This window comes from Bemisia tabaci, chromosome 3 (genome assembly GCF_918797505.1).
Source record: "Bemisia tabaci chromosome 3, PGI_BMITA_v3".
Lineage (NCBI taxonomy): Eukaryota > Metazoa > Arthropoda > Insecta > Hemiptera > Aleyrodidae > Bemisia > Bemisia tabaci.
Genome location: NC_092795.1, coordinates 42,032,173 through 42,054,359, shown reverse-complemented (window position 1 = coordinate 42,054,359; position 22,187 = coordinate 42,032,173). Strand labels below are relative to the sequence as shown.

General features: G+C 37.4%; 2 protein-coding genes across 4 annotated transcripts; one reads left to right on the top strand and one right to left on the bottom strand.

Moving 5' to 3' along the window:
- Positions 1 to 652: 652 nt before the first annotated feature.
- On the bottom strand, positions 653 to 14,689 carry LOC109039461 (myogenesis-regulating glycosidase). 2 transcript variants are annotated; one of them, XR_011899565.1, is made up of 7 exons: positions 14,304 to 14,689; positions 12,894 to 13,055; positions 11,982 to 12,504; positions 10,888 to 11,239; positions 9,695 to 10,065; positions 8,151 to 8,836; positions 6,444 to 6,564 (listed from the first exon to the last, which is right to left on the bottom strand). XR_011899565.1 is itself a non-coding variant. In XM_019054941.2 (5 exons), the coding sequence occupies exons 2-5, from the start codon at positions 6,420 to 6,422 to the stop codon at positions 1,375 to 1,377; spliced, it is 2,046 nt and encodes a 681-aa protein (XP_018910486.2). In that variant the 5' UTR covers positions 6,423 to 6,564; positions 8,151 to 8,280; the 3' UTR covers positions 653 to 1,374. The 2 variants fall into 2 exon arrangements, 1 of the variants encoding a protein (XP_018910486.2); XM_019054941.2 differs by lacking the exons at positions 9,695 to 10,065; positions 10,888 to 11,239; positions 11,982 to 12,504; positions 12,894 to 13,055; positions 14,304 to 14,689 and adding exons at positions 653 to 1,649; positions 2,547 to 2,703; positions 2,848 to 4,277 and having other exon boundaries at positions 6,239 to 6,564; positions 8,151 to 8,280.
- A 783-nt stretch (positions 14,690 to 15,472) lies between these two features.
- LOC109039442 (uncharacterized) lies at positions 15,473 to 21,894 on the top strand. Of its 2 annotated transcripts, none has more exons than XM_019054921.2 (5): positions 15,473 to 15,841; positions 16,343 to 16,567; positions 17,898 to 18,132; positions 18,923 to 19,079; positions 19,623 to 21,894. In XM_019054921.2, exons 1-5 carry the CDS (start codon positions 15,742 to 15,744, stop codon positions 19,716 to 19,718), a joined length of 813 nt encoding a protein of 270 aa, XP_018910466.2. In that variant the 5' UTR covers positions 15,473 to 15,741; the 3' UTR covers positions 19,719 to 21,894. The 2 variants fall into 2 exon arrangements, with proteins under 2 accessions (XP_018910466.2, XP_018910467.2); XM_019054922.2 differs by having other exon boundaries at positions 15,475 to 15,841; positions 18,926 to 19,079.
- The last annotated feature ends 293 nt before the right edge of the window (positions 21,895 to 22,187 follow it).

The window sequence follows — 22,187 nt, the reverse complement described above, 5'->3', positions numbered from 1 at the left end:
TAGGTTTAGTTCATTGATATCAATAATGGCATGAAAGTTGCTTCGAACATGTTAGCCGAGTTTGAACCTGCTCATAATGTTTCTTCCCGTCATCTAATCGTTTACTTACTCTTTTACACTTTTTCCACTTTTCTGTAGCAGCGCAGATTGCAAAAAATTTCAATTAAATCCAAAACCACAGGATCCCGTTTATCTGTTTTATGTCTCGTAGGCCCCGGTACCTCGCGGGTGACAGATAAAAGTCACGGTGTCTCCATTTTTGTCGCTTTGGAGATAGCGGCATAAATTTGCACTAGAGGATATAATTCATCTGCCCTATAAGTACAGAGATTATGGTCGAAAAAAGTCGGGACGTCACCTAAAAATAACATCTCTCGGTAATAAGTCCAAATACACATACATCCGAACCTCGTCTTCGGCGCCTTTTGTTTGCAGGTTATGCAATTTTTCGTGCGTCGACGCGGACTCAGTCGCGTCGGCTTAGAGCTGAACGAATCCTTACTCACCAGCTGTTTTCTGTTTATTGTTGTTCACGCAACTCGAGCTTTTTATTTAATTCGAAACATTTCATTCAGTGTTTTTCCTTTTAAATCATCTTAAAATGAATTCAAGCCTTACTTTTTGTTTCAATTTTCAAAAAGAAAAACTCAAATTCAATTAGCAACATGTTTTATTTTTAAACTTAGACAAAATGTCCGATCTAAGGTAGGTAATTGAGGGGGAAAAGACAAAATCCACGTGGTGCTCGAAAATCCACAACCAAATATTGTTTGTATGGTCTGAGTGGCTAAGTAGGTACCCAAGAACTCTTTGAAGTGCGTTATGTGATTAGGTGTTGCTGACAGTGGGTGGCGAGTTATGCTTTTTCCATATTTTGAGTTTTATTACTTTATCTAATGATTGCGAATGATTGAGTCGCTTTGAAGTACATCTCGCCGTGGACAATGAACTGTAATTGACCTTGTCTCTTCCTATATTTTTGATTTTGTCTTGCTTTCGATGTAAATCAAGCAAGATAATCGGAAAGGAGGAAAATAATTGTTATCAATACCTTTCCTTGAAGTTATACTACCAATATTAACTTCTACTTCTATGCTGGGTTCTTTTATTTAACGTCCCCTCCCTCTCCTCCAAGACAGAAGAAATAAAAACCGGTGAAATTAAACCCCTTCTAATAAGTTAAAACATGAAGCAAAAACTAAAACGAATTAAAAGATCAATCCAAAATTTTACTTTGCTTATTAATGGCTTTCTAAGATTAGTCATTTTATTGTCGTGCTTCAACTTACTCCCTGAACGTTCAAGTACTTAATTATGCAACTAAAAACCTGAAACAAAATTAAGTTTGAAAATAAATAAAACCTAAATGAATTTTTAAAAAAAATAAAACTCCAAGAGAAAAGAACCAATAATATAGACAGTTAATAAAACAGTGAGCGAAAGACGCTCAGCACCGGACGAGACACGGGTGAAGTACGGAAGAGTGTCTAATGGCGCTGGGTAATTTCGGAGCCATGTTGGACCGGTAACCACTGGTCTATCAGGCTTAACTCCTTCTCGCCATTGGCCTTTTGGCAAGTAAATATCCCGACTAGTTGCTCCTTGCTCTAAAACAGGCGCGACAAGAATATCCTCCCCAAGCATATATTCTGAAAATAAAAAAATAAGAAGTTAAATCTGGTTTTCAAGTATATCTATTCTATAAAAATTGAAGCACAATATTACCTTTATTAGCAGATTCAGTTCACCTATCCAAATAAATACTGAAATACTGTAATATCTGAATTTAGATATCATGAAAAGAGAGAAAAAAAATCGGATTCAGAAAATGAATTACAAACGAGAAAAGGCGACAAAATCTCTCATTTCCTGAGAGTAAAAGTGTAGTAATTTCTCATTTTGTTATGTCTTTCGGTGATACAAGAGACCACACCTTTAATTAGTCGAGTTAAGAGAGAAACCCAACACGTGGAACGGAGCGGCGCGCGCGGCGGTCGGCATTAGATGCATAGCGTCTACAAGACTGCATGAATACATCACGCATTACGCCAAACAGTGTGGTCAGCAGCGGTCGGCGTGAAACGCATAGCGCCTACAAAACTGCATGAATACTTCAGGCATTGCGCCAACACAGTGAGGTCGGCGCGCGGCGTTGGAATTTAAGATTATTAACCACATTTATGTTTGTTGTTTCATAATTTTTTCGTTCGTAACAAGTATCAAGATATATAATTGAAACCATCCGGTTTGAAAAGAATACAAAAATAAAAATAATTTTTTTTTCTTTATGTCTAGTGTCTACGATAGTCAGTCAGCAGGTGGATGTTGTTGAACCCCATCTCTGACTATCATATGTCGCAGTAAAAAGTTGATTTTTCCTTGTGGACAATAAAAAAACTCATGCTATATGAATAAAGTTCGACTCCTTAAAATGTTTAAAGCATGGTGATTATTATTTTACTTTTTGCCTACACTAGAAAATGGATTAAAAGTCAAAAGTCTGAAGCAAAAGTTTGAAGTTGGGGTAGCAAAATGAGTTTGCAAACCTGTATTGATTCCATAAGTTTCCTTGTTGGTAGGATCCACCCACCAAATGGGAGTATTGATTGGTTGACCAGTTTCTACAGCTTTCTTCATCAACTCAATAATTGTACCAGAGTATTCATAGTGCAGCGTAGTGTATCTTTTACTCAATGCAATCGTCTGTAAATCAAGTTGTAGCAATTATTAAAGGGTACATGCATCGGGAAAAAAATTAAAATGTCACTATATTGTTAGAATAAGAACAAGCAAACGTTAAAACATGTTCAAGTCTAGCAACATAATATTCTGAGTAGGTATACTAACCTCATTATCGTAATCCCAGGGAGGAATTGAAAACTGAATGGTTGGCAAGAATACATTTGTCTGCAGATAACGAATAAATATTTCTTTGTCGGCTGTATCATTCATTTGAAGATTTCCTCCAACCATGTCGGGTAAGACGAACGGATAACCATTGAAATTCATTTGAAATACTGTAGTGATAACACTGTGCAAGCCATGCTTTAATCCCCATACAGCGTCTCTGTCGTGCATTCTCACAAAAATCGGAAGATTCTGGGTACGTTTCGCTGTTCGAACTTCTACCATAGGACCAAACTTGGCAGCAAGTTGCACATATTTTCGAACAATAATTTCAGGTTGCTCCGATTCTGGACCATTCAAGACGGGAATCTGCGGTACCCAACTGGACTCTCCAGCGTCAAATTTTGGAGCATCGATTCCACTTTCTCTCAGCATATTTCGCACACGCTTCTCATGCCAGTCAGCTGCTGCAGGATTTGTAAAATCAATGTAACTCCCAAAACCATTCCACCAAAAGGTCGTGGTGTTCCCCTCTGTGTTTTTCACCAAGTAGCCTTTCTTCGTAGCTTCTTCATGTACATAGCAGTCAAGATTAATGACTGGAGGAACCCAAATCGTGGTCCTGAAACCCATTTTGTTCAACTTGGTTACTAGCTTTTTTATGTTCGGAAACCGGGTCTCATTAAAAGATACGCTACCATAGCACGTTTGCCACATATCGTCTATCTCAATTTGGCTGTTATTGAAACCATTATCTACAATCTGTCTGGCGAACTGCATGATTACATCTTCATCAATGTCAGTTTTGTACTTTGCCCATGTAGACCAGATGGGATGCTGGACCATTGTAGTATCCGGTATACCTGATGGCTTTCCAAGGAATCGCTTAATAGCGTATTCATGAGCTACCCGCGGATTTTCAAACTTGCACATGGTGTATTTTAATGTTGGTCCGCCTTTCCTCGAGTAAGGTGCATCGTGCTTGGCAAGAAGACACAATGTTTCATTCCTGTGATGGTTTTGGTCAACGAATAGAGGAACCGTTGGATCAACGTAGATCATGAAGCCATCTGAATTAAACCAGTAAGGTTCAGCGATATTCGCGTGTGTGCGGTTATGACTGAATTCTTTTGTTACATACGAGTCTTCCTTGAATATGGCTTGTTGAACAGGCCAGTACTGATCTAATTGTTGGGCTCCTCCGTACCAATCATGAGGTCTCATGTGAAAGCAATCTTCAAGGGTCTGTTCAGCGTTAGAGGTACTCCACTCAACTTCAACACATCTCCCTTCTCCTTTGCTGTTTTTCAGCTGTACTGTGGTATGCTCCCCAAATCCAATTTTATTTTGACCAAGAACTTTAGCGTTTTTCAGAGGGATACCATTGCTGGTGAGTTGCACTCCAATTTCGATTGGCGATGGTATTTTCCCTTGGGAACAAAACAAAACAGTGTTTTAGGATTTAATCTCAAAGAAATATTCAAATCACGAGTACAATCAGGGTTCAAGAAGGGAAAATGGGAAAACTGGGCTTTCCTTCCAAATACCTGGAACGGGGGCATTTCATAAACGGCGACAATGAAGCAAAAAAGAATCAAAAACATATTCGAAAAGGGGGTGAGTTTTCCCGCTTTTCTCATATTTTTCTGTGTGTTTTTTGCATGTTTCGATGATCAGGCTTTTCTGATGTTCGACGCAGACCTCTGCTACATATCGCCGGATGGTATCGAATAAGTATTCAATGTAGAATTGTAGATGCATATAGCAGTTTTTTGAAAAAAAAAAAAAAAAATCAAGAATGTACCGAGTTTCTAAAAATATAACTATAGGTAGTTGCAATTATTACACTCTTCCATACAATGGAACATTTAGTGTTATTCAATTTTACAGTTTCGAGCAGGGCCGGATTTACCTACTTGCCGCCCATGGGCCGCCTGTATTTTGCCGCCCCCTTCTCATTCGTTTTGAGCCACCAATAAAAACCATCAAGTGAACGTGCCGAAGGGGGAGGGTTGCATAAGACACGTTTACCTACTCGTGTTGGATACATTTTTTGCGAAAGCCCTGTCAACACTTCTAGCAAAATTTCACGGAACTTTGCGCGGAAGTTAAGTTCCGTAAACCTATCTCTATGTGGACAAGGTCCTCCATTTCTAAGAAATGAACCAAAAAATTATGAAAGAACAATCATAAATGTGGTATAATAAATTTAACTTCCGCCGCTGCGCCGCGCTGATCGCACTGTGATTGGCGCAATGCGTGAAGTATTCCTGCAGTCTTGTAGGCGCTATACGTTTCACGGCAACCGCTTCTGACCGCTCGTGTTTGGCGCAATGGGTGAAGTATTCATGCAGTCTTGTAGGCGCTAATATGTGTTACATGCCGATCGCCGCGCCGAGGGCTTGTCTTTTTCATCTCAAGTCCTCGTCATCATTCCTCTCGGCGTTGAGCTCCAGGCCAAATTGCGTGTTTAGTTCCTCTCTTCACTCTACTAATTAAAAATGCTATATCTTGTATCACCGAAAAACGACAAAATTAGAAATTACTATACTCTCAGGAAAGGAAGATTTCGTCCCCTTTTCTCATGGATAATTTTTTTTTCTGAATCAGATTTTTTTATACCTACATTTAAAAAAATTGCAAAATTTGCCGCCCCCTAAATTTGCCGCCATGGGCCGCGGCCCATATGGCTACCCCCGTAATCCGGCCCTGATTTCGAGGCAGCTTTTTGAATTTTTTATGAGCAAGGTTGCGTGTGGTCTTTAAACTTTAAAATTCTTTTTCACCATGTCACAAAACAACTACTAATTAATATTCATTCATTCCATATGTTTCTTTTGCATCATAAAATTTTAATGAATTTCAGTTTTTTCGTCTGCGAATAGCATAGTGGGAATACTTTGCCAAAAGAAAAAATTGCAATTTCATTTCAATATATAATCAGAGTTTACATTTTTATTCATTGAAAAAAAAAACAACAACAATTTCGTAATAATTGGTGAAAATATATAATACTAATGCATGAAAATGTAAGTTTTGACAGGAAAGGAATTTAGAAATACAAAAGTTTGGCTTTATGGTGTCCGAAAATTGCAATTTTTCAATGGAAAATAACCAATCTGGGAATGTGGGTACCATCATCAAAAATGTTTCTCTTTCTTTTCTTATGTAAGTCATTGGTGGGTTTTTTTCTGTATATGATAAAAGTGAAAAATAAGACTCCGGCTCGAAGCAGAATCGTAAAATCGTCGATTCTTCTTTAGTATATCAATATGACTATTTATTATTGTTTTTTGTTTTACTAATATTACACATATCGTGGGCTTTTAATTTGTCAAGATTTTGCCCCAAGATTCTAAGTGCAGAAAACTAGATTTACTTAGGCACATACCTGTAAGACGTTCATCTTGGAGACTGGCATGGCTCGGATTATTTAAATACACTCTAAGGGACTCATGCCCAAGATATACTTTAAAAGTGTCCAATTCTAGCCTGTCCACAGGTGACTCCAAGGTAGAGGTCGAATGAGCCAGAAGAGATAGGGCAAATCCAAGAATTCTGCAGCTTTGATCCATTCTTGAGGAACTGCGGCGTCAACGGCAGAGGATAGAACACCGTTCTCATAATCACCCGCCGTCGAGCGGCGCTACACTACCTACACCTACACTTCTCATTCTCGATGTTCTCTTTACTCCTCGAGTGTAAGTCTCTTGTTATCTAATAGAATCATCAAATTCGGATTAATAATTTTCAAAACAACGGCAACAGCGCAGATTGTTTAGTAGTTTCCCATAAAGGAAACTTTCAAGCAACAGTCGCTACTCTAATTTGAAGGGCATCGTGTAGATATTTTTTGTGCATCAAAATTAAGTTACTCGAGTGGAGTGACAAGTGTTCAGTTCTGATATTCAAATGCGGATAATTAGCCAGAGCTCAACTAGCTTTTGAGTGTTTTGATGATTGAAGAGTTTATTTTTTACTCAAATTTTCAATATTGAAATTTGAGGTGAGATAATGGCGCCCACTAAACTTCAGGAATCCCTTGTTACCTTCGACATTTCACACCGTTGCTTACCTCGCAATATATACGAGATGAACAATTCCATATATCATGTAGATCTCATCAATTCGATTTTTGTCATCCACGATTTCATGAAAGTCATCTGAAAAAGAATCAGTCATCAAATAGGCCTATCAAACTCTATTATTCGATGCCGGGATTATTCCAACGCTAATTCGAATAATCGCGTTGGACGTATATCAGCGCCTGCAAGACTTTCGGAATGCTTCACGCATAGCGCCAAATAACGCGGGCGCCAGCCCATACTGGCGCCTACAAGACTGCATGGATACTTCTCGCATCGCGCCAAACGCAGTGCAGTCGGTCAGTTGGCGTGAAACGCATATTAGCGCCTACGAGACTGTAGTAGGACTGCGTGTCATCATTCTTGACTTTATGCTCCAGTTTTTACCACAATTAAAGTGGAAATATGTACCCTCCTTATAACGATTCAGACACTCGGATGTTATTTAATTTTGTTTATTTTGGTTACATAAAAAAAAAAAAAAAAAAAAAAAAAAAAAAAAAAAAAAAAAATCGAACGCGAATGCCGCGTCGAAATTTTCGATACTGTAATTTGATATTATTTAAGTAAATTCATGAAAACTTTCCAGAAAAACTGTGAGTAGCTTTTTAGAAACGTACATTAAAAAAAAAAAAAAAAAAAAAAAAAAAAAAAAAAACATTAAAGTGGTGCATAACGTCGCAGTCATAGATGACTATACATTTTCTTTCAGGCACACCCGTCGGGTTTTGAATCCAACCATCTCTTAAAAAACTTGAACATGGTTGTTCTACGATTCTTTACGTGTAGCTTTTTTAGACCCCTAGTTAACTTTTTAAATGTCTATGAAAGCTCTCTGGACCCTTCGTGCTGCGAGGGCTATCGAGGAGAGACATGCTCGTAAGTAAGGAGAGAATGAACAGTTTTCTGCGATGCAGTTATCATACCACAAACTACTAAAGTTGCCAGATTAACGTTTCCTCGTTGATATAGAATATTCGCGCAAACATGTGAGTTTTCAGCACCAGAAAAATTCGCGCAATCATATGCATCTCCAAAAAGGTAAAGAAGGGGGCATTCGCGCAATCCTACAGCAACCGCGAAAATATTATCACTGCGTTAATTTTGGAATTTGTGACTACGTTGTCGCGACTCTTTTTGCCAGGCAGATAAACATTTTAGAACGAGCAGTACTTTCCAGGGTACGATTAGTGGCTAAGGAAATTCTCCTATACTTACACACTTATATTTACGAGTTTCAGAAACTCCTGAGTCACTTAGGTCCTGAATAAGGGGATGAGGAGTAGTGTTGATTTCGTGGCTATCTCCGACACCTCCTTGCGCCTTTTCGATGCCGGTACCTCTCCAAATGTAGTTCGGTCGTGCAGCTTTGGCAGTCTCAAGAAGTACTGTCTACCACCAGCCGAGATATTACCTCGTAAATATTGGAACATATCCTTGAAAAGAGCCGAAAGAGCGTTGAATCACTTTTGGAGTGCGTCCATAGCATTCTAGGTCCCTCCTCAAATCGCTGATCGCTGGACAGCTCTGAAACCCTCGGCTGCAACCGCACCGTGTCGGCTGTAACCATTACGGTGCTCGTTTGAATAATTTCATCGACCTTCATTCCTCGTGGGCGAATCGAACTTAGATCTTTTTTGTTTTCGGATGGCAATATTTGACGATTTGTTCTTTTTGAACGCTCTGCTTGACCGATCAGGTGGCTGATCCCTAACCTTATGAGATCTGAAAAATCGGCACGTTTCCCAGGCTGCTTCAGTGAGGCATACATATGAGGCTCACTCCTGATGGAGAGACTACCAATCCTTTCGTGCAAACTCCGGAAAGTGGAAGTGCGGAGCTGCACGAAACCATCTATGGAGTTAATATCGCCCCTGTTCGAACAGCTTTTGACAAGTTGGAGACTGAAACATCGATTGAACGTGTGTTTATATTTGATTGTAAAAGGTAATTTGTGGGCTACTTTTTAAGAAATTTCAAATGATTCGTCTCTATTCAGAGAAAAAAATCACAAATTAAAATTCAACCGAACTAAATTGATTTAATAATACAGCTCAAAATTCCTGATAAACTTCTTTGTTCAACCAAATTAATTAAGTCGATTATAACTTGCCAAAGTTAAGAAAAAGACCTCAGCCACGACAACTTTGCGAAAATCTTCACGCTGTACCTGTATGTGCACCTGTATGGAGAGTTCGAAGGGATATTATACGTTTCTTTTCTGATGTAAGGGCGTGTCTTCATTTTAACGTGAGCCCTGTTTCACATATGTTCCCTGTTTCTATGCTTTTTGGGGCTCGTACGAAAATTGAGATCGCCCGTGGACTCTGACCACGTGGGCGATCTTCTCCATCACTGTCTCAACTTTGAGAAATTTTTTGGAAGGACGACAACGCACTGATACAAGCGCGGCCGCAGCCCTGGGTGTTGTGACTAACGCCGCGCCGTGATACAATTATTCGTGCTCAATGGATGTCCGTGTTGCATACAGAAAAAATGAAGGCGCCCCGTTGCCCTTGCTCAACGAGCAGCACAGTATGTGCATTAGTTCGGCCGCACACTTTCTCCATCTCTAGATATTTCAGAGTGACCGACATTTTCGATCGATCTGACCAACATTTTGGTCGATTGACCAAGTCGTCTCGCCTGATCTGACCGGGAAAAAGGAACTCAAAATAGGCAACCATAAACACGGCATTTTTTAAGTGTATGTGTCCAATCTATGTAGATAAAAAACGAGATTTACAGGCACGTGTACTTACCTGCTAGATGCACTGCTCTTGGAACTCTCAGGGGACATTGAGGCTAGAAGACCTACTAAATTTTGTTTTCTCTCCCACCAGTCGTTTGGATGTTGTAAGTAATCCTGGGGCATTTGCACTCTTTGCAATCCTTCCCTCACAATTTTACGCTCACATTGGCAGCAGGCAGGAGATCTTGCAGCCGCCAGTTTAGCTAGGAGCGCATCTTTGCGTTCTAATCTCTGCTGCAGGTCCTCACTTTCTTTGTTTTTGATCAAAATCAGCTTTGTGAGCGTTCCAATTATTTTACTAAGGTCTCGACGGTGTGTGCTTTTAAGCTTTTGCATGGTTTTTTGGACGTGCAATTTCTCTTTGTTCAAGCTTCCATTCGCCTAAAATGGAGGAAAGAGAATATCTTGTAATTAAAAGTTTTACCTCCTTAACGTAAGTATATGACGGAAACTTGTAAGCTTTCTAGATACATCGTCTATTCCAGAGGATTTTGGAAGAGAGGGAGGTATCTACAATAGAAGTTTAAGGATAGCCTCAAAATCCCGTCAATTCAAGGATGACAGCACATTTTCACTCAAAAGCTATCAAAATAATCATGCTCCTGAATACATGTTCAAACTGTTTAACTATGAATGTCTTCCTTTTCTAGTTGTGTAAACACCCCGTTTCTGGTTTTCTTCATTAGCCTCTAAGTAATTCTCTTATATGAATACCAGCCTCCTCAGAAAAATATTTAAAAGCTGTCATTTCTAAAAATTATCTTTCTGCCTATTTGTCACATGCATCTCGGTGGTGCAATTGGTGCATCGCCTTGTTTCAACATGTTTGGGAGGGGGCGGTGGTATAGTAATATTGCAGTTTAGAATTGCCACTTCTAACCGATTTTTATTGATGTGAGTACATTATCGATGGCTAAAGTAAAAAAAAAACGCATAACTCAGGTTGTGACGTTGTAGGTCGCCGCTCATGTTTTGATTTCAAACAGAAAATCAACCAACATTTTTCTGTTGAAATTTTTTGACAATTTTCTTCACTTACTAATTCGCTATGAAAAATTACAGGGAAATATTTTGATAAGCTTTTCTTGAGGAAAATCTAACGTGTAGTTAAATATTTTTGAACGTTCCAATTGAGATATTCGTTTTTCACATTTTTCCATCGATATACATAAACCCTTTTACAAAAAATTAGAAAATACATACCTCAGTTAGGTGGGCATTAAGTTGTCTTTGACTCTCAATCATCATTTTCGCGCCTTCGGTGATATTCTCATTCTCCACTTTCAGCTTCTCCAATTTCAGTTGCAACTCGACCACAAGCTCTGCCTTTTTTGCAAGTTCAGTTTCAAGTTCTGCCAACTTGAGCATCAAACTTTCGTTCTCGACTTGAGTTCTCATTCGTTCGTTCTCCTGCTCCAAGATTCCTTGTCTAGCTCTTTGTAGTTCCTCTGACAAATGTTGCTCTTCTTCCCGAGATCCTGCTTCGTCCCAGATTCTTTTGGCCACTAATTCTTCGATTTTTGCTTGTTGAATCTCTATTTCTTTCGTTAAATTTCTGTCGAGAAAGGTTACATTTATATATTCATGTGAGATTACTTTATAGCTGATGTTTTTCTGCGTTGTAATTAAGGCATAAACCGATTGTTCTAATAATAAAACTAGGTGGCTATGCCATGACAAGGTTTGAATCTATGATTTAACCTTAACTTAAAATACTACGAAATTGTTCACATACCTACTTCATTCAAATTTTTAAAAAGACAGACAATACCACTCTTAAAAAGTCAATATAATAAGATTAAAATCTTTTACCTGTATATTATCAATTCAAAAGTTTCTTGAAACGTTTGAAGTATAGGTAATCATGAACTTCGTGTTTTATTATATGGCACCTACTATACTTTCAAAATATCAAAAATGGATTGTGAAAAATGCGGAGGATTTGGTTTATTTAATTTGAGGGTATAGGAAAATATTTTGATAGTAGCCATGTCTCATTCACGAGAGTATTCCAATAAACAAGTTTCCCTATTTTTTTTTCTCCACAACTATTGTACATAAAGCAACACTGTAAATGTAAAAAGCTATATCGCTCATAATTTCATGCTTTGAAACCAGCCACTGAGCCCGGAACACATCCGAAACCGTATGATTCTGCGCCGGAATGGAGCCTGTGATTACAGCACGACGTTTAGATCCGTAATTTTTCCTTCATTTTGAAACAGAAGCTCCTTCAGCTTGTCCCTTGTGTCGACTAAAACCCTCTGCAAAAGCCCCAAGAAATTGCCCATACATACCTATTTGCATCCTGTTCCATGGACAGTAATTTCATGAGATTTTCATTGCTGTTTTTCAAGGTATCATTTTTTTCCGATTCACTTTTAAGGTTTTGGGTTAGATCATGAATAATCTGTAGTTCAGACTCGTTGATCTTTCCAAGTTTAGCGGACTCTTTACGCTCCTCGCCAATTGTCTGTTTCAGAAGCACCATTTCTTTCTCCGAGTCCTTAAGACTTTTCTTGATCTCGATCATCTGTTGCTGATAGGTACAAAGGAGCTTCCTAAGGGTTTCAATCTCGCAATTTTGGTCTCGCATATTTTCTTGAAGAATACCCATTTCATCTTCCCGCTTTTTAAGTTGCATTCTATATGCTTCGATATGTGTCCGGAGTTTTTGTCTCGGTATGGCTGGCTCTTCGTAGCCCAGCAAAATTTTGAGTTAGATAAAGGATTCCTCGGAGTTTGACCCTCAGTTGATTTTGATTCATTGATGACAGCATTTATTTTGGGGTTTTTTGCAATGATATCCTCCACTAAGCACTGGAAAAAAAGACGTCAATTATTTTGAATATATAATATAGACCTATTGTACATTGAGTATTTTGATTCCCTAGCTCCTAAAGAGCCAATTTTTCCGGCATGGCGAGCAAAATTTCCTCCTATTGAATATAAATATTAGTTCAAAGGGAATCATTCGTGAACTTTCTACAATCATTAAGTCTTCTGTATCACATGCTACATGCATATACGATGCTCGAAAACGGTTTGTCCTCGCGATTTAGGTCATTCCAAGTTGTCATTTTTCTTTCATTTGCTTTTTAACTATTATTTTTATTAATTTTTTTATCTGAAGAAAATCCATAGTATGAGGAAATAACTGTTATACAACTTTCAAATTTAATGATATTGATTTATTAACTCTGGCAAACCTGTTTCGTATCTTCATTTAAACATCGGTCACATGTATTAGTGCCGGCAAAGCTTCCTGTCGACCAATTTGAACCATCGGTGATCGGAATAATTTTCGCAAAGTGTGAACCTGTTTCTGCGGGCTTTAACACAGGAAAAAGTACTGAATTGATGGTTTGACTCTGGAAAGAGAAACATATACGTTAAGATCGAAAATACGGAAGAATAGAAGTTTCAAACATAAAGGGAAAATAGAGAACACAGCCGTGGAGTCATTTAGTTCATGAAGTTTGACCAAAATTACATATATGATCCACTTAAAGTAACTCAGATTCGCTGCAGAACAAACAGTGTTTCACGTTGTTCTCTTGAGGAGGAATGTCACGAAATTATCATTCAGCATTGTTTCTTGATACAGATCGATGGTAAAACTTCCAAAACACGTGTAACTCGAGTTGATATTTCAAAACCTTCGCTGTTATTTTACTTTTCACATAAACCGTAAACGTCATTTTTTAACCCCCCCCCCCCTCTTCCCACTAAATATTTTGACAGGAAGAATATAGTAAAACATCCAAGAAATAACTTGAGTCGTTTTCTTACGATGAAAAATCTACGACATTGTAGAGCGAGATACGCAAGACACGTAAAAATTTTTGAAAAAAGTGGTGTCTCGTTGAGGAGTAAACAAAAAAATTATGCAGATTCACTTGCAAATGTCTTGTATCTTGGATGATCGAAATAATTCTTCAAAGAAATGACGGGGAGGTTCGGGTTTATTGATCCGTTTTCGCAATGCGCGTCCTTGCGAGCTACGACAGACTGTTTTCACCAGTCAAAAACGCCTTCAGTTTCGTGTGATGCTTCACCGCCCACACAAAAGTTAGAATATTTGTATCAAATAAATTGTACACCTCGATATACTACCTTGTAGTATCTCAAGCTCGCGAGGAAGTAAATTAATATGAGAATCATTACTTCCTGGTCATGATTTTCAAGATTAGGTAGTGTCTAGGATTTATGATATCGAGGAATTTTATTTTTCATTTTTGTATTAACTTATTAATTGTGATGGATTTCGTGTTAGTTGCAACATTAGTAAAGTCTTTAATCGGTCCATTATGAGGTCAGGTCTTTCAAACAAAGCACACGAAGCGTTTTTAAAATGTCAATAGTTGATTAAAGAATAATATAAAAAAATTTTCAGAAAATTAGAATGGGCGCAACATATCTCAATCGTATTTCGTAAAAAAGGCGTCTTGGCTAGTCTTAGGGTCCCCCTGCCCCTGACCCCTGGGGCAATCTGCTCCTGCAGATTAAAATTGAGATTAGATACACCTATTTCTTACTTAACTAATGGCTGAATAATTGATTGTTAAATTAGTTTATTTTTCTCTTTTAAGCACACGCTTTAAATTCAGTCCACTTACTTTTTACTGGGAGTATCTCTTTCTATGTTCATCCGTTTTATTCGTTCGAACTTCGGCTGGAACTACTGCAGTTTTAAGTCACCGGCTAATTCAAAAATATTTCTTCTTTCTGCCACCAGATCATCTTTCCTGGTCATACTCAGATCATGAGTTTAAATTGGAATTTATGTAATTCATGGAAAATAATCATTCTTGCTAGATTTTAATTAAAATTTTGAAAAAAATGAAAAAAAAAAATGTAAACATAACCTGAAAATTGCCTCGTCAGCTGACAAATAAAATAAATTTGTATGGGTAGGAAATGGATGAGTCGAAACTGGAATAGTTTTTATTAACAATTTTTGTCATTAAAATTGCTCTTTTAATATTTTTATCTTTAGCGTAAGAGAATGTGAGCTCGAATGTGCCTTTTGGATGTATACGCGTACAATAAAAATTATCTCTTAAAAGCTGTAGGAGATTTTTCCTCCTACTACGCGTCGGAGGCTTAGCAAACATTTGTGTTTACCTACATCCCAAGAGATTACTTTAAAAGGGGGAGCAAAAGATCATTTTGCTTTTATAATTTGAACAGTAAATGGACCACGTTGAACAGAAAGGAACCAAACCACATCAGCTATTTGCCTTCAATCGGACAACTTAATATTTTACTCGAAAACACTTCTGCGGATTTTTGTGCAAGTTTTAGAGAATTTGCTACCCGGTGCGAAGGAAATTCCTCTAAATTTTCAAAGGAATTCGCATAAACGTTCTCTAATAAAAAATTAAATTGTCCAGTCATATTTGGCAATAGCCGATATGGCTTGGTTCCTGAGCGGGTCCAAATAGCAGAAGAGAGAAAAACCCAACCATCTTCATACTTGCGCCCGACAACCCCCCCCCCCCCCTCCCACCACATACGTGACAAGGCCAGGCGCCCCATGTTCCCACTGGCGCCTGGCTATCAGTAAGGATGCAAATTATAGAATTCTGCAAGATGTCTCCAATTTGCTCTTGTTTGACCTGTTCTGGATTAAATTTCGGCGCCTTAAGTTTGAGGCGCATCGCGAGAAACGAGTGCGTCATTTTGAATTTCCCGCAAATTTTTTGAGCCACCCGCCAACTTTAGCCGCCAAAACTCTCTAGTTCCCCTCACATCCGTCTAGCGCTAGTACACAACCCATACCGTAACCATAACCACAAAATCTGCTTTTGAAGTTGCTCTGGCTCTCAGAAATTTTTTTAGCTTTCTTTGCATTGATCAGTATTTACGTACACGATTCATATCATAATACTTCATAACATTATTTAAACAATTGTTTATGTGTTTCGCTCCCAAGCTAACTCACCATTCTTTTCTGCTCACAACTTTTCGTAGATGTTTAAAGTCTCCTGTGTTTCTTGAAACCAATTAATAATTCTCTGACTCCACATGTTTCATTGAACAATTTGAGTAAGCATGGCACCAACTAAACGAAGTAAGAGCAATTCACGAGCTAGCTCAGCCAACACCGGACCAAGAAATTCAGAGCGAAGAAATGCTGCCAGGAATAATTCTAGTAAGTGGTACCATTCAATTTTCACTTCTCATGCGCAGCCAATTTCATGTACAACCCCATTTCACATGCAATCAAGAACAGTTGAATGCCATGCCACACAGCCAGCGAAAAGTCAGTCATGTAGCTTTCCTTGAAATTCCCATCATCAGTGATGCTTCTTTTTGTCAAGATTCAGCACCATCATTGGTCTCTCTTACGGTTCATTGTAACATGGTGTGAGTACATGATACTTACCAGACTTTTCCCGCAATTATTCATTGATCCCTCCTTACACTCCTCTTTATAGTTATACGATTCATTTGCAGTAATAACTTGATCCAGAATACTTTTGCCCATTCAGGAGTAATTGATACTCCATGAATGTGAATGGAAACTGAACGGAACAGGTTTTGCATTACACCCACATCTTAAGAGTCCCCTAAGGGCTTCAGTATGAAGTCTGAAGTTTCAAGCTTATTAAGAAGTCATTCATCATTAACTTGTCTAATTTTTTATGTCTAGATGAAGCTGGAAGTAGCCATGATTCCATCATTACTGGCCGTGTCACTCGAAGCAGTGTACGGAGCAGTCAACCCTCAACTTCCTCAGGCATTCACTCACTAGCCCCATCCAGGAGAGCACCCATAGCCTCTTCCACAGCATGCAGAATTGCAACTAATGTTTTTCAGACCATGAACAATGTAATTAGAGCATCTAGCTCCATTTCCCGTTTGGCTGCTGAGCAAGGTGAGTTAAATCTGAAACTCTATATTTTTCTGTTCCTTCCTCTAGGGAAATCATTTTTTCTGCTTTGAACTAAACAGCGTTTATTTACAGCTGACACAGTTAAAGTGTTATAATAAGTGAAGTGAAAGGAATATTCCTTCAGTAGAAACTAAATCCTTTAAGTCAACTTGCATGCAGCACCTACCTTATTCCTTGAAATTCAGGTGGGCAAGGAAAGGTAGAGGCTATGCAATAAAAAATTTGCTCACAATTTTTTCACTTCAAAAGGAAAGAAACCTATTAGAAAAGAGAGTTATGAAGCAAGAGTTTGCAGATAGAAATGGTAGGTATGGAATCTTGTTTTTCAAAATTTTGATATTATGGAATTATTTGATGAGTTCTTCTCAACTTAGTGTCAAAACATACAGAGGGATGCATCAAATGTCTTCTAAAAGCATGTCATGGTCATAAATTTACATGGCTGTGTTCTCTGTGAGAGTTGGAATATGCATGAGTGCAAACACCCTTGACACAGCGGCTAGAAGGGAAAGACATATTGACAGTGAAGCTGTATGATCATACTTACAGATATCAGTAAACATTATTTTTCAGTAGAGCAATAAAAGTGTTCTCATTTTTAATGGAACAAGCAGAAAGAATATGATCTCCAATGCTCTGTAAGAATTTTCAAAATAGCCTCAACTATTTGGAATTTTGAAAGAAAAACAGAGTTTTGTGTTTAGTGAATCAGGCTGGAACACGTTAACCCAAGATATGTAGATTCACCATTAAATATGGATCTGATCCTCTTTTTCTTCCAAGTCAATCGAACAAAGACTGTGTAATGAGTCTAGAAGGACATACAGCTCGAATTTATACTGTGAAAGCTTCTATTAATCTATAAACATCCCTAATTGCAATTCCAGACTTGATTGTTGGCTGTGAATCAATCTTAGAACATGCATATGGCACTGTAATGACAGATTACTCGACACTATGTATGATCTATCTTTGAACTCTGGTTTTCTATGTAGTCTGGAGAATTGCACAGGAGCCTGCTCAACATAGGCATTTTGCGAATAAGGGCTGTTGTATGTGGCCATTAAGTTACTTTTTTCAGTAATTTCCCGATTTTGTTAGTGAAATATTTTCATGGTAGACACAGGACAACTATTACAGCTCATTTCTGCAGTTAATTTAAAACCATAAAAAATTGAGGTATGAAGTTTTGTAGTTTCACCATCAATTTTTAATTCCTTGGATGTGTGAGAATGTATTCACTTGGAGCACTTGTAGCTTGCAGTTTTCCTGTGATAATTTTTTTCTGTATTGCTCAACTGCAATTTTACAGCTGTTGGATCATCACCTAACCAAGATGCAAGTTCCAGCTCAGACAATGAGTCCAATCCTGAGGTGGATTTGGTTCCGACTATTCCTGAGGGAGGACCATTCAGACAGGGTGATTTCAAGTCCGTCTATGATTATTTATCCACAATTCAAAAGCGTCTTTTGTACATAAACAAGAGGTTGGACAGTTTACTAGAAAAGTGCAAAAGTTTGTACATTCCTCGTGATCCTCGTGTCAGGTACATTTTATTTTGATGTTTTATTGCTTTTATATACTTAGTCATCTCTGCAATGACTCTCCTCAACTAAGGGCTCATGAATCAAAGAGAATGTCTCTCTAAGATTGAGAAGGTATTTACCTAAGGTTCTGTAAAAGTAAAGTACAACCAAGGATATCTTGTCAAGTGCTTTAACAAATATCTTACCACCTAGTGTAATTATTTTTGTAAAGGGAGGAAACTGCGGTACAATTCAATTAAATGCTTTAACATATGAACCATTGGTTTGCTTTGTATGTGATATAAAATATGCCTGCTTAGCTTGTGTTATACTGCAACCACTTTCCTCCTCTTAAGGCATTGTTATTTCATTAATATCAAAAATAGTGGGGAAAACCTTAATTTCTTTCAAATGAAATATTAGCAAAAAAAGTATTCATGATTGTCCTTTTTCTTTTAAGTCAGAAAGATTCTGCACCATCTCTTTCCAATGTTTTTGTATCCATGTTCATTGTCGTACCCTTAAACTGAAAATGATGTTGAAGTCTAGTCAGAGTTCACACCAAATAAGTTTAAGCACTTATAGACTGCGACTGGAGATCGCGTGGCATCAATTTAGCATTGAAAGTGTTAATCAACATGGCGCATCTTCTGCTGCAGTCTAAAAGTGCATAAACTTATTTTGCATGGACTCTTGTCATATACAATACATTTAAACCTCCTAAACTTCTCTGTTTTTACTTCTTCTTTTTTTCTTCTTTTTTTACTGCGGGTATGTATTTATTTTCGTTTGTTTTTCTTTCTGTGTTAGCAGAACTGAAATTTGTGAAAATGCCAATATTGATGTCGCCAACTATAATACTAGTCGTCTTGTCTGTCCTGTTTGTTATTGTGATCTGTTAAGAGCAGAAGCAGCACCTTTGTCTACTAAATGCGGGCACATATTTTGCTCTGCGTGCCTCATTCAGGTTAGAATTGACTTTACCACCTTACATCGGGGGCTTAAAGAATTAAATAAAGAAGATAGGATTTCTGGCTGTCTGAAAAACTGGGATAGTCTGGGAATTTTGTAAGTAGCATGTAACTTTAGGCACTGCCATTGGAGAGAGGGGAAACAAGATATAAGGCTTCTCACAACTAAAAACACACAAAATAATTAAGCTTTTGCCCTCACAAAATATGTAAAAGTTATCCATTCACTTGGATTCAAATTCTAATAGTTCTTGGCTTAACTTGTGTCAAGTTCTACAAATAGGATGGAATCAAATGATGACCAAGCTGAATAATGTTTGAGACTTATTACAAAAAGTATATTTTCTTGTTTTTGTGGATTTTTTTCCATTTTTTTTTTAAATTATTCAAAATGTACTATCAACGCTCAGTTTAATGCCCGAAATTACATTCGATGAAATCATTCAACTCATTCTACATGCTTAATTTATTTCTTCAATATTTGTATTCCCTTTTTGATCTCCAAACTTTTCTTAGAGAACAGATATTTTTGTTTTCAGATCATGGTTATGGATGAAAGCAAATGTCCAAACTGTCGAAAACCTCTTACCACTACGGACTACCATCCAGTGTTTTTCCCGCAACTCCTGAGCTAGGTCGCTCAAATACCTGAACATCATCAAAACCACTCTCTAACTAAACGTAAGAATTTATTTTAATCTTGTTTTAAATCATGTAAGGTATTGTTTATTTGTTACTAAAAAATGGGTAGCTATATGTGCTGAATAAATGCAAAGGAAAAAATAAACCCCCCAAAAAAACGACTGAATGAAGTCAAGCCTCTCATCTTGTTGTGAGGGAGAGGAATTAGAGGTCGTTAAATTAGAGATGTTAAGTAATATTGCTTACATCATATTTGGATTCAAACTGGGTTTAATGTAATTTTATCTATTACCTAGTGGCACAAAAAAGGGACTACTTTTTACCGAAGAAATTTGCTTCGTCTAATGCCAATTCTCATCTTTCTATTACTGGATTATTTTTTTTCTGGAGGACTTCAGATTTCATGTGCTATTAAGAAAGCTAGGGAAAAAAATTTTGAAACCTGCTGGAAAATGCTGAAGTTGAATTGTGATTCCAGGACAACTTTTACTGCTAACTGCTCTGCTCTCCAACTTGGTGTTTATTGAAATCAGAATCACTCATGGAAATGTCTTAGAGTGGTTTTTCCCTAATCACAGATTCATTTTTTCCAAAACAGTCTTGACCAATTTTATTTAATTGATAACTGTTCCTTCCCAGCTGTCAAATGGTCATAGATGTCACTACAAGTTAAGTCAGTTTTGGCACACTGTAATCATGCTGCTACTGCATTTACATGTTTTAGGATAGTGACAGGTCCTCTGAATCATTCAGAGATAGCATCATGACTTGCTTTGCTCTAATGTTTAAAGGAGTATCCTAGTTACAGTAAATGGAGTCATTAAGTGCTTGGAAACATTTTTGTGTGTGCGGATCAGAGAGAAAGGTCTCAGCAAAGTGTCCTTATTTTTCCCAAAGAGAAGCTCAATTGCAAAGCTCATTTGTTGAAACATCGTTTTTCGAATGAATTTTCTTTGCAGAGATCATGAGAAAAAAGGGAAGAGTTGGTTGCTTTTTTGTTCTTTAAATGATACCCATTGCTGAAAATGAATCAAGTTCTCCAGGGTTATTGCATTTAAATATGCCCTGTAAATTTAATCAATTGCCTGTCTTTCGTTTGGAATGTTTGTCTAAGCAGGTCAATTTTGCAATTTGCAGTTGGTGATGTGAGATAAGTATTTGTTAAAATTTTAACAATTATGAGGTTAAGTAATAATAAAAAAAGAAACGAAAATAAGAGAATTTATGAAATCATATGAATCACCAATTGAATGGCAAAATTCCCAAACCTGTTGTAAGATGTTTATACCTGCGAAAAGTGATTAAGAAGTTTCAGTGTCTTGGAAAAAGAACACACTTATTGATAGTTGAATCCAAGCCTCCTTACACCACCACATCGGTTTCATTTACCTCCAGGCAAACAGTAGGGCCCGATTATTTTTTCCTTGGAGGTCGTTGATTTTCGCTTTTTTGCGCATCTTTGTTGTCCCCATTATTCGCCCACCATTCGCCCACTAAACGTCGCCCAACGTTTCTAACCAACTATTTTTGCAATAAGAACAATTTGCAAAGTGTGAAGTGTTTTTATGAAATAACCGTGTAAAATAATGAAATGAACAATCAATTTTGGAACCAAATCTCTAATTACTGATGGACTACAAAGAAATGGAACTTTACGCACCCTTGAATTAGTCGAGTATCAACCTGGCTCATTACTATCTTTTCCACACAAGGAACATGAAAAGTGTACTAATGAATAATATCAAATGGACAGTATGAGAAAATCCTTTTTTGGGCCCTTATTTTCATCAAAATATAATTGAAATGAGATGATGTTGCAGGTAAAATTATTTAAATCATTATTTTTCCCAACCTCAATCAGCATTACCCTATTTATAAATGAGCAATTGTCATTTACCTAGTCTAATTTCAATGAATCGTGTGTTCGATTTTCATGATCATAAATAACTTGGTTTCCTTTAGTTTCGAGTATCTTCCTTCAGTTGTCAAAGTGTTTCTTCATTTTAGTATCCAAAATCATCAAGAGTTATTTTTTGACTGTTGTCTGTCTTGTCTCATTATGTATTGATTATAATTTTTTGTAATTATTCTACTTTCTTCATTTTACTTAGCCCTGTCAGTAAGTTTTGTTTTGTTTATGATTATCACATTATAATTTTTTATTCAAAACCCCCTCTTGTTTTTTTCACATTCCAGTTGCCTTAAAAAAATATCAGCCACTTCCAGGACAGCTCTAATTTTTACATGTATCTATTTACCTGATTTAAATGATTCAAACATTGGAAAGAAAAAGAACCATTTAGGGTCATTTGCTCCATCAGGGCTGTTTCTTTTAACACACTCATTATTAATAATGAAGTATTCGTCAAGTAAAACAGCACAATCGACCTCATTAGTTCTTCTTCACTGCTTAGTTCTCTGAGCTTAATTAAAAAGCTTGAGTATGCTGCAAATGTTTCATG

Coding starts and splice junctions, on each gene's coding strand:
- LOC109039461 (XM_019054941.2), bottom strand. CDS start 6,422: ATGGATCAAAGCTGCAGAATTCTTGGATTTGCCCTATCTCTTCTGGCT. Junction 4,278..6,238: donor CCAAGATGAACGTCTTACAG/GTATGTGCCTAA, acceptor TTTGTTCCCAAG/GGAAAATACCATCGCCAATC. Junction 1,650..2,546: donor AACTTATGGAATCAATACAG/GTTTGCAAACTC, acceptor TTTTATTTTCAG/AATATATGCTTGGGGAGGAT.
- LOC109039442 (XM_019054921.2), top strand. CDS start 15,742: ATGGCACCAACTAAACGAAGTAAGAGCAATTCACGAGCTAGCTCAGCC. Junction 15,842..16,342: donor TGCTGCCAGGAATAATTCTA/GTAAGTGGTACC, acceptor TTTTATGTCTAG/ATGAAGCTGGAAGTAGCCAT. Junction 18,133..18,922: donor CCTCGTGATCCTCGTGTCAG/GTACATTTTATT, acceptor TTTCTGTGTTAG/CAGAACTGAAATTTGTGAAA.